This window comes from Wyeomyia smithii, chromosome 2 (genome assembly GCF_029784165.1).
Source record: "Wyeomyia smithii strain HCP4-BCI-WySm-NY-G18 chromosome 2, ASM2978416v1, whole genome shotgun sequence".
NCBI classification, from domain to species: Eukaryota; Metazoa; Arthropoda; class Insecta; order Diptera; family Culicidae; genus Wyeomyia; species Wyeomyia smithii.
This window is the reverse complement of record NC_073695.1, coordinates 91,673,594-91,685,651: the sequence shown is the minus strand read 5'-3', so window position 1 is coordinate 91,685,651 and position 12,058 is coordinate 91,673,594. Positions and strand designations below refer to the sequence as shown.

Sequence of the window (12,058 nt, the reverse complement as noted above, 5' to 3'; positions counted from 1 at the left end):
GTAAGATGGACACTCACAAAAAAGATGTAGTATGTTACATATTCTTTTGATTTATGTGTTAAGTGATGACCATACACTACTGTACGTTATTAGAGTGCATCTTTACATTACGTGAACAGTTTGGGAGGGTGGGGTAGGATGAAGGCCTTTGCTTACTGATAAGTGATTAATATCTGCTGGTTTCTCTCGTAGGTGTACTTTGTAAACATCTGTAGTACACAACCGATATTACATGTGAAAATTCTTGTAAAATTCGTGTGTTTGTTTTCCCTACCTTACGTGTGTCCGTCTTGCCTGACCTAGCTGTAAATTTTTCAAACGATCGTAGCTCTCTATCGGAACATCGAAAATCTGCTGGATTTTCACTAGAAAACCGAGGAAAGACTAATTAAACACTTTACTATCGGGAACAAATGAAAACACATAAGTTTCACGAGTTTTTCACTATTTTCCGTGGAAAGAAAGTAACATCAAATACCGCTTTCACGAAAATATTTTATGTTTTACTTACAAATTTGACAATTTGCTTGCTGAATTGCAAATGCATCTTAAAAGTATTAACACACTACAAAGAAGGTATTCGCATCACTCAACTATCATAAAGCGTTCTAGTTTGTGAAACGCATTGTCCGTCTTTACCTACTTTCCCCTACTATTGCATTGTCTATCGTTACGAGCCCTGTACAAGGTATCATCAGTCCTCTGCAATTCATTCTCAGAAAGTTTTACTGTACAACAAAAAGTTCCCGTGGTACAATGCTCCATTCCCCGGGTGAATTCAACTGGAATATGAACTTTGATTGCAGTTTAACAAATATACTTGAATTTTAAACGATGGAACTGTTTAAAACGGTTGGAGAGCAGATCGACCTTTATTTACAATAGAGTCTGTGCAAATTGTGTATGTGGTTGGAGAGTAAGAAGAGTTTGAAGGTCATTTATCAAGGAAAACCCTATCATTCCGCAGGGATAGGGTTAAGTAAAGCCTATGCTAAAGTGAATATGTTCTTCTAGAAAATTACTTTTCAGGAAAATTCTTTTACCTAGAACAAATACTTAGTTTGCTGAGCCAAGTACGAGTGCAAAGTTTCAGTCAATTAAAATTGATCGATTATTTTTTGCATATTTTCAATTCATTTAGCATTGTTTGGTACTTTCGTTTTCGCGTCGGAAAAAGCAAATTAAATAACCTAAATATTATTGAGTGGTGAGCGTTCACATCAAATGCACTGAAATAAATCCAATTCAAAACTAACTCCGTAAAAAAATCCCAAGCCTCTGATTTTTTCCCTGATGACTTTTTAAATTCCCTGATATTCCCTTATCGAAAAATGAAATCCCTGATTCTCCCGAGTTTTCCCGGTAGTCGCCACCCAGTACTAAAACTATGTGAGCCGCAGGGCTATATCCATTTTTATGCGATATTTTCTAACTTTCTTTTTTAAATCATGTCTCAAATGCAAGAGATTTCGATTTCTAAATTTGGTTTTATTTCTACATAAATAATAATTAACTGAAAAACAATTAGCCGTGTTTTGAATTTCTGGTGGGTATTTTGGAAGATCCACTGGGGATAGAAAAACTTTTTGGCATACTGCACAGAGCAGATATGCAACTTCGAACAAAACTCTGCAGCAAATTGGTGCCCAAGCTTTCGCATTCATTTTTTGCTGTTCCATCCTACATTGATTTTACAGTGCATCGTTCGAACAGTTCGCTCCAATAGTTTGAACATGCACCAAAAAACAATTTTTTTTTTTACTTTAATAACCAGGCAAAAAGGTGATCTTGAATAGTTGAATCTATCAAAATCAAGTTCACAGGACCGACCGCACTTAACACAGGACCGCATTCAAGAGATCTTTGAAGTGGAAATTCAGTAACAATTCACAATCAACGTCAATAGAACAAATTAAACTAAAAATCTTTCAACCATTCAAACATTGTCTAACAAATTTTCTTGGATCGTACACCTCACGACTGTTGAAACTATTTTAACCTGTTACTTGAATTTTACTTTATTTACTTGAATATTTTCGTTGGGTTTGGAAACCGAATTTCTCGACCAACGACAATATTTTTTTCTCGTACCGTTTTTTTACCTAACATTGCTAGAAATGCATATCAGACGCGCTGTACCAGCACTGCCTACGACATTAGGTACAATGTAAAAAAATAATTGTCGTTAGTCAAGATATTCAGTTTTCAACTTGGACAACAATGAAATTCATTAAAAATATATCTACACAAAAACCGTTGCACGTATGCGGGTGGCACTGTACGTTTATCATGAAAAGGCACCCTCGCTATACCAGCACCGGGGAGAACAAAGGATTCTCCGACGAAAAAGCGGCGAGAGCTCATACGGTCCTTTTGTTGAATGAATGGAATATAAGCGTGATGAAATTTCGAGTGTAAAATGCATTCTCTCCACCGCTAGATGTCGATTATTAAAATAAAGAGATTCTGTCTCGTTTTTGGTTCTTCAGTTGAACAGATGTGCATACTGTATTAGTATTTCCTCAAATTTCCATAAAGCCTCGTGACGACTTCATAAACTAAACTTGAAACGTTATACGTGAATATCTCGGTATGGTGCTTTTCGGAAAATGACTGCCGTATTTACGATTGCCAAAGAACTACTCAAGCGATTCTCTTCACCTTTTTTTTTGAATGTTAATTATTAACGTCATCGGTTCTTGAGCGATCATTTTCAGTATTATTTTCAGTTTGAGATTGCCGGGAGAAATTATAACTTCGATGTCATTTTTTTCATAATGATCCACACTAAAAAAGTATTTCCTACACATGGGTGGAGGACTTGACGGTGATTCGCCAAGCGTATTTCCAAACACAAAGCTTAATTAAAAATTACAATATAAATAACATTATAATAATATCATAAAAGTAACAATTTATTAAGATCAACACAATAATTGCAATTCGTTTTTTTTTACTACGCTTGACTTATCACACCGCCGGTTTTAGTTTCGCATGACCTAACAAAACTAAATACTGGCGGGGTCTGTAGGGCTTAATCGAGGTTAATACTAACAAAACCCCGTGACTAACGACCACCCATTGCACTCATATAATGTAGCATTACTAACCCTTCCCACTTCACTGACAACTACTACTACTATTACTCTCATTATTATTATTTTTCTATATATATACATGTGTGTATGCATATGTATGTCTTTTAATTCGTATGTTTTATTATAATTATTATTTTTTTCTCTCATTCAGCTGTTTTAACTGCGTGAATTTATTTGTTCCCAGTGTCAATCCCAGTTGCGATCTAATGGCAATTTCTTTATTCCACCCAGCTCACCCACTTTCGCTTGATTTTGACCCAGTATCGACCCGGCGTGTTGCCCAAAGCGCACCGTAAATTTGTCAGTTTCAATCTACCGTCGCACGTGCTTAGTTCATAAACAATTATCTGGCATCTCTTTCTTACTGCGTTCTAAATCGTGATGCCATTTCTTTATTCTTGGGTAGACTTGCACTGACCCTGTGGAATAAAAATTCGCTTTAACTGCTGTCAGAACGATTCTATTTCGATTTGATTCCACCCATTATTGCGCAGTTGGCACCCTGAAATGGATAGTTGCGCAGCGAATGTTGAGCCAGTTTTGGCGCACCAATACATGAGCTTTGAATGTAGACAACTGCCTAACATCTCTTTAGATTACGGCGAGTCGCAGTATCGTTTCATTATTCCAGGTGTTGGCACTGACCCAGTGGAGTGGATAAATTCGCTATCAGTTATACGTTTTTGGTAGAATGAGTTTCATTGGGTAGTGGTATATATTGACGGTCTGAATGTGGATGTATGTGACAGTACTTTTCGGCTTTGCCACTAACCACTCCCATTCTTTTTTTTTGCGGTTGCGAGACAAAATGTTGTATAGATCACCAGAACAACCGAAAGAACCATGACAAGCATAGCAGTAACGCGGACGGACTTGCATGGGATATGTCGAAAGGTGCGACCGAGGATGAGAACACGGCATAAATGAGAGCAACAGACGCAACGACCACAAGTAAGACTGCCGACATTAATATCGATGCAATGAGGCCTTGGAACAACAAAGGTATAGTCAACTCTGTGGTGAGTAAGGTGATATGAACCGGTAATAACAGGTACGTTTCCCATTTACAACACATAATTGCCGTTGAAACCTTCAGTCCAGAGTAAATTCGCTCACATGTGCTCTATTGGTCGCCAGTGACCGTTGCGTCATGAATTGCTCCTGTAGGTTTTAACATTATAACCTGGGCCTAGTGTAGAAGTAATTCGCTTACGGCGACCAGCTAGACAACCCACCCTAAGAAGAAGAAGAAGAAGAATGATCCACACTAAAAAAGTATTCAATCTTTTCTCATTTATCGCAAACAAACCCCTCACAAGATCGATAGAAACTGAATGTGAAAATATTGCAACTAGCCCTGATCGATTTGATGTTCTCAAATAGAATGGAATATTACTTATTTTTATGACAACCTTAAAGTATAACACATTACTTGTATAATTGCAAATTGCACGTCACATGTTCTGCATAATAATTTGATTTGCAATACCATTGAGTAGTCGAAAATTTTGAGGATGAATATCTACATTTAATATCTTTTTACTTCTGATCTTCCTGATTTACCAACAAAATGTGAAAAATCTTTTCTGACGTTGACTTACGTCTACATCGAAGTTAGGCGCCTGAATTTGAAAATCTAGTAATTCAACCAGGGAAAACCAGGGAAAAGTTGTCAGGTTTTGAGCGCTTATTTTTCAGTCATTTATAATCAGGTTTTCGAGGTTTTGGCATCAATCGATCAGAAATTCTTTTATGGTTAAATTTATGTAACAAAAATAAACTATTGTTTGAGATACACTATTGAAAAATTGGTAATAATATCGATTGTCTAAATCATACCGCGTTGCCAATCACTACCTCTCTTCCCAAGCACAGTCGACACTAACGGATACAATCGATCTGACTTTGTTGTTATTGTTGTTGTTACTTTGTTTCCGATGCTTATTTACTTTCCTTGTCATTTCATTATCTACTAAACCCCTTCTTCTTTCTAACTAACTGACGAAGCCTTGGTATAAAAGGTACCGTTCGAACATTTCACCCCATCAGTTTCATTACTAAACCGTACTGGTTACATACGGACGCTAGGTCATCTCGTGCCGGTTTCTCCCGTGATGCTGGCTGGAACTCTGGACGGACTGACCAGTGAACAAGAATAATCGGCAACTGGCACCTTTTGGTGCCTCGAAGTTTTGTAAAAGAAGCGTTGCAATTCCCTCTACTATTTGTTTTAATGGAATATAAGAATACGGTAGTCAACGTCATGCGGTCGTGTCTTGAATACCACCCTCCTACTATTTTTTGTGACGAAACAAGCATTTTCGTAGAAGGTAAAAGCCTTCGTGTCATATGCAGTCGACTGCAGAAAAGTCTAGTTATTTTTTTTCATACTTGCAGAAATTGAAGATTTAAAAAACACAATTAGTTATTCTTTCTCATAAACCAAGAGGTTCGTTTCTCAAACCTGCCAATAATCATGTTAAGAGGAACGGTGCGATCTTAAATTGGTCTGATCATATCTATTATTTAGGGCTAATTTATGATAAGAATCTTACATTCAAAGAGCACATTGAAAATATCCAGTCGAAGTGTAATAAGTATGTAAAATGTGTTTATCCTCTTATCAACACAAATTCCAGACTTTGTCTCAAGGATAAACGGGTTATATACAAACAAATATTTGGACCAGCAAAGTTAAATGCGGTGTCTACCTGGACACATTGTTATGCAACCAGAAAGAAGTTGCTTTAATTGATTCAGAATAAACCTTTGAAAATAATTTTGATTCGTCCTTCCTGGTTTTGCACGAATGAACTACATAGACCTACAAAAATAGAAACATTAGAAATAAAAACTAAATTATCAAAAAGTTCCGACAAATTCGTTCCAATCCTCAACTACAACGATTAGCTCACTTTACAGTCAATAAAATAGTTTTAAATTTTAGTTTTATTTTATTCTATTTTTGCTTGACAAGCAGGTTAAAATTTTCCTAAAATAACGTTCACTTAACTGCGGAAGCAACTAAATTTTATACAATATAAAGCAGCAACCACTCCTGTGATTTTTTGTGTCTCTATCTATTAGGGACCATCCATTAATGATGTCACGCGTTTATGGGGGGGGGGAAGGGGTTTCAATTATTGTGACATTTTGTGACATATGGGGGAGTGGGGGTTAGCTTGAGTGTGACATCACATTTAAACTCAAAAAAAAAGAAAAAAAAAAGTCACATACTTAATCACAGAGTGCAACTCAGAACCATTTATGATATTTGCATCATTTATTTCTAGTTCTACGATCCCTTTTTTGGCTTAAGATTTGCTTTAGATAAAATAAATGACAATTTTTTTTTCACGTCAAAAGCATAATGTTCGTTAATTTTGTTTTACCGTGCATGTTCGTTTATGAATGACAGTGCAATTTCATTAACTTTTAGTGTCTCTCAATCCAATCCATTCCAAAATTGTGACAAAACGTAAATAAAAATGCTTGACTATTGTAACATGTGGAGAAGATTTGGATTACGAATTGATTGAAGAAAAGGAACTAAATATTGATGGTCTTTCAAAAATCAGCAATGATGCTGCTGTATCGGCTCTCTATGTCGTCGATATGCGACTCCATCAACAGCATCCTTGGACTTAGAACTAAACACCTTTTCTAGTTATCTTCTATAATCTTCTTCTCCTTTTAGTTTCAGTTTTTCTTTCAATCAAATCGTTATTAAGAAAAAATGCATTCCTAACAAATTTCTCGATTTTCAATCAATTATTACCAAAAAAGGGAGAGGGGGTTTGAAAACGTGACGTAATTAGGGGGGGGGGGTCAAGGAAGTTGTGACAGCTTGTGACAAGGGGGAGGGGGGGAGTTAATTTTCCTAAATTTTGCGTGACATCATATATCTAAAATGCAAAAGCTTCATTCTTCACTTGGTGGCAACAATGAATTATAAGCCAGGAAAAAAGACCACGTGGTCATTCCATTAACCCCCCATCCCCATGCGTGGTCTTTTGACAAACCCCCCCGTCCCCCTCTTTATGACCACGTGGTTTAGGAACGGCCCCTAAGTTGACGCGTTTTGGCAATGGCTAGGGCACCAAAATTCATAAGAATGAATACCTATAATCTTTTATTTTTTCCGGTTTGAGCTTTTGGAATGCACTTTTTTTATTTTCTTGACCAGTGTTTTTAAGAGTCACTCCATCATTTGGAATTGCTTCATAGTTTCAATGTTTCGTTAAAATTTTGGAAATTTTTCGTTGAATTTCTAAAAAACAGTAAGTTGTTTTTGAGAAATATTCAAGGTGGCGAAATTCTCTGATTTCCCCTGATGTTCCCTGAAATATAACTTCAATTTCCCTGAAATTTTTCAGCATGGGTTTTTATGCCGATTTGAGAATGGTTTTGATGTTGTCGGCTTTTCCCATTGTTACTTCATTGAGACTATGTCAGTTGAAGTTAAATTAAAAACATAAATAAATAAATTTGGCACAAAAAAGTTCCAACGTAGATAAACGCAACTCTGAAATCCCATTGAAAAAAGTATTCGTTCAGAAGTGAAACCGATCAGTAGTGGTTTCGAATTAGCTTCTTTTGCTAAAATAATCAGTTTTTGCGCTAAAGAGCCATTTGAAAAAGAATCGCGTATCGGTTTAAAAATTTTTCCTGATTATTTTTCAGTTTTCCCTGATATTCTCTGATTTTTCTGATCGAAAAAGGATTTCCCTGACATTCCCTGATTTTCCAGGTTTCTCCAGGTTTTCGGCGCCCTGATCGTTGAATACTGATCGTTTGAAATATAAACTATCGTCAGAATCTATCCTTGGAGGAGTGTTGATTTATGTTTGTTTGTGTTGCATTTCTGACAATATTGCACATATTTATTTTTGAACATTATTTACAGTTGGTTAACATCTATGATGAATGATAATAAGATGTGGAGTAAAGTGCATAAAGTTCATTCTGTGAAGAATTATGTAAATTCAGAATGTCACATTCTGACGACAAAATCGATTTACAATAAATTATTGTTGAAGAGTATTGGATTGGAACTTCGATTAGCTAAATAGCTAAATAAACAATCGAATTGCTTTAAACAGAAAACAGAAGAGAAATTTTGAAAACCAAAAATTAGGGCGAATCGTTACAAGTATGATAATAAGAGCAAGAAGACGCGTCCAAAGAACATGGATTCGTAGAAAAAAAGGAAAATATGTACATTTTAAAAAAAGAAAAAAAAATAGAGCACACAATTTGGTATGAAACCAAACGATAATAAATAAGGCGGCATCCATAAATTACGTAACGCTCATAGGGGGGAGGGGGGTTCCCTCCAGCGTTACGATTTGTTACATAGGGGAGGGGGGAGGTGAGTTCAGCGTTACGTAAAAAAAACTCTGGAAAGACTCTCCAAAAACGAGCATTTTTATCAAGCAAATAGGTAAACTGACAGAAGACATATGTCGCTTCTGTAATCTTGAAGTTGAAACTTCGGAACACCTACTGTGCCAATGCGGCGCATTATTTCAGCAAAGACAGCGTACTTTTAGAAAAGGTGTCCTTACGCCTAACGAGGTATGAAATGCTGAACTAACAAAGGTAATGAACTTTATCAAAGAGGGCATTCCTTTTTGGGGGGAAATGCAAAGTCCTAGGGCGGCCGTCACTGATACCCATAGTGATGGAACGAACTGACAGCGCGTAGGTGTTGGCGTTACGTTTTGTTACATATGGTTATGGGAGGTGGGGGAGCTTTTATAAAGCAGATCTGTTTTTGGCGTTAGCTAAAGATTTTGTCCACACATATAATCTTATCCTAACCCGAATCAACCCAATGAATCCATATGATATCATTTGACACATTGTATACTTTTTGACTGAAAATGAAATTTAAAGGCGCTTCCATCATTTAGTGAAACTTTTATGAACAGCAATAGATGCCGCTCGACAGAGAAAATCACATCAAGTAAGTTTAATCTGGTAAGTGGATGCAGTAGCTATCCAAAGTCGAAAAAAGTAAAATTTTCACGGGGAATTCTAGGCTGATTCGAGCTAGTGTGATCTCTATTAAAGTTTTATTTGTAAAAAGTTAAATAACATAAAACTTATTTCAAATAAATTGTGGTGAGATGCTAGATTTTTTTTAATTAATTTTTTACAGAACTGGTAGGAGTGACTTAAGATGGGAACTTTGTTCTCTAACCAAATGCCTGAAAAACAGACCAGAAAGGAACCAAAAAGAGACAACGAACAAAATTTATAAATAAAAAATTCAGATTAGGGGCCATCCACATTCCACGTGGACAGCTTTGGGGGGTTGTGTAATGTCCACGGTCAATATTTTTTTTAAATTAATATGCGCAGTTCTCGACGGATGGGAGGGGGGTTTAAAATCGTTAAAAATCTGTCCACGTGGAATGTGGATGACCCCTTAGGAAGCGAAATGAAATATGCTTGAAATTTTCAAAACATGAAAGAATTGTGTTAAAAAAGTCAGTAAAAGCAACTTTTTAGAGACTGGCTTTGAAATAATCACCAAGTCTCTGAAAAGAGACCCAGCCCTGTGTTCAGGAAATAGCGGTTTGCTTTCGAAAACTGTGTTGAATAAAGTTCGAACTGTCAAATAGCTGCAAATGCAGCGGCAACGTATCAATTGTACTTGGAGCTTAAGAGTCATAGTACATGTAGAATAAAGATTTAAATAATCATCTAAATTAATAAACAACGATGCAAAATATTTTCTACGATGCGCGTATATTTATGCGTTTGTTTTGAACTTTGGTTCGATGCACTTTTATTTTACCAACAATCCAGTGAAAACTTATGTTCACAAACTTTTATTTATATCGCAAATGGCTGACTTATTTCTATATTAAATTCCGATGTTAGATGTCCTCCACAGAGCATTCATTTTTATCAGCACGATTTTTAAATGTTCACAGCAAATAGTCCTTATTACGGTCCTGTGTTTCACTTATCCACTAAACACATTCTGGCAGCCCTGTATCGTTTCAGCGAAAAACGGCATCGGAACGTCATACATTTTAAGATTTCTGATTTAAGTCCTAATCTATGCACTAAAACTGCTAAAATCGCTGGATTTTCATCAAAATTTAGTTCAATTGCACATTTGGGTAGTCATACCACTATTTAGGACACCAAATTCTGAAGGACTCGTCACAATAAAACACGTCATTAAGTGCGTAGTCATTTCACTGACTATTAAAAATCTTTCGCTAATGCTTTGTTACTTGAAACCTTTCTTTTTCCGAAGCAATCATTGAAGAATCACTACTTTTACTGAAAATCATTGCTTTTGCCACTATCAACCGTTTTTCTTCAAAAATCCGACATAATTAATAGCCTGCGTCATTACACCATCATTTGGCACTTTTCGCCATGATTAGCGGAAATTACCTTGCAAAGCTGCTGACCCGGGGACAACTCTTCGAACGGATGCCGAGAAAAACACTTCGAACAGGCGAATAGCATCACCGACGAGCTCATTTCTTGCAATTTCGACAAACAAAACGGTGATTTTCTGCTGAAAAGTACGCGTACAAACACTTTTTTCTTTTTGCGATGCTGTCCGGCGGCTGTTAACTGTTTCGCTTTTTCTTATTTCCCTTGTTTCTCACTCATTGACGCATCGGTGTGCTTGGTCTGCTTGAAAAAAAGTGTTGTACAAGTTCAGGGTTGCGTTAGTAGTACTAGAGCAACGTATAGTCACAGCCAAATGCATAGTCTGGCGAAAGACTTTTAATTTTGATTTCATTATTTTATTGTCCAATGCGGGCATAATCAATAACCATAAACGGATGATAACTCATATGATTTAACTATAGCCCATACAGTCGGGACTACATCCCGAACTAGTTGTTAAGCCTGTAGTACACTCTTTGACCGAGCGTCAAATATTTGTCACTTTTTGACAGATAAAAATTTGGTCAAAGATGATTATTTGTCACTCTCCAATTTTAACATGGGGCAAACACGGGCAAACAACAACCATGATGTCAAATAAATTTGACCATTATGTCAGGAGGTCAAATATTTGACCATTAGACAAAGAGTGTACTACAGGCTTTAGGCACGTTTTATGGTTATTGATCATGCGGGGGGGCTGTTTAGCTGTTGGCGGCGACAGAAGTAAGAGATTTTTAAGATTGTTCGTACCTACACGAGTTTTCGCATGCAATTGTCAATTCATGTGTGAAAACCAAAGCAAAATATTTCCTTCCTTCTTTTTCACAAAACAAAAACCAGACAAATACCAGCAGAGTCGTCAGGGCCAATACCAGTTTTTTTATATTATTGTTCCAGTTGAAAATCGAAATATCGACTCGCGACTTTCGATTTTTTTTACCTTATGCACAATGCGCATAGTGTCGCATCTAGTGCGCTGTATTGCGCGTCAGATGCGCTATACAGCGCACTAGATGCGACATTATGCGCATTGTGTATAAGGTTAAAAAATCGAAAATCGCGAGTCATTATTTCGGTTTTCAACTGGAACAATAAATTGTCGCCCAAGTAGAAAGTCAAATTTTTCGACTAGCGACATTCGATTTTACTCTCATACCGTACATTATACCTAACGTCGGAAGTAATGCACTGTATAGCAAATCAGATGCGCTATACAATACAGCGCTCTACTTCCGTCCGACGTTAAGTTAATGTACGGTATGAGAGTAAAATCGAATGTCGCTAGTCGACAACTAAAATTTTCAACTTAATGCATAATACTATCTGAAATGGCTGGTTTTTTTTAGCGCAATGCGATTTAAAAAAAATTATATCGTCGTACTACAGTTTTTAAGTCACGAATTGAAACTGTTCTGTATTGCGTTGGTGTGCTAAAACTGACAAAATTTACGTTGCGCTTTGGAGGTGTTCCAGGTCAAAACCAAGCGAATTAAGAATGTAAGTTTCCATGTTGAGAAAAGTGAATCGGTTGA

General features: G+C 36.5%; 2 protein-coding genes across 8 annotated transcripts in view; one reads left to right on the top strand and one right to left on the bottom strand.

Annotated features, from left to right (window-relative positions):
* The window catches only part of LOC129719853 (protein starmaker), a 30,792-nt gene extending 20,018 nt beyond the window's left edge, over window positions 1-10,774 (bottom strand). Inside the window, exon 1 of the mRNA XM_055671268.1 lies at window positions 10,518-10,774. Coding sequence (XP_055527243.1) covers window positions 10,518-10,607 — 90 coding nt within the window. The 5' untranslated portion in view covers window positions 10,608-10,774. The remainder of the gene's footprint in view (window positions 1-10,517) is intronic.
* Window positions 10,775-11,802: 1,028 nt separating this feature from the next.
* The window catches only part of LOC129719851 (basic helix-loop-helix neural transcription factor TAP), a 58,048-nt gene continuing 57,792 nt past the window's right edge, over window positions 11,803-12,058 (top strand). For all 7 annotated transcript variants that reach the window (XM_055671262.1, XM_055671266.1, XM_055671261.1 and 4 more), the window contains exon 1: window positions 11,803-12,023. The gene's annotated coding sequence lies outside the window, so the exon portion shown is untranslated. The remainder of the gene's footprint in view (window positions 12,024-12,058) is intronic.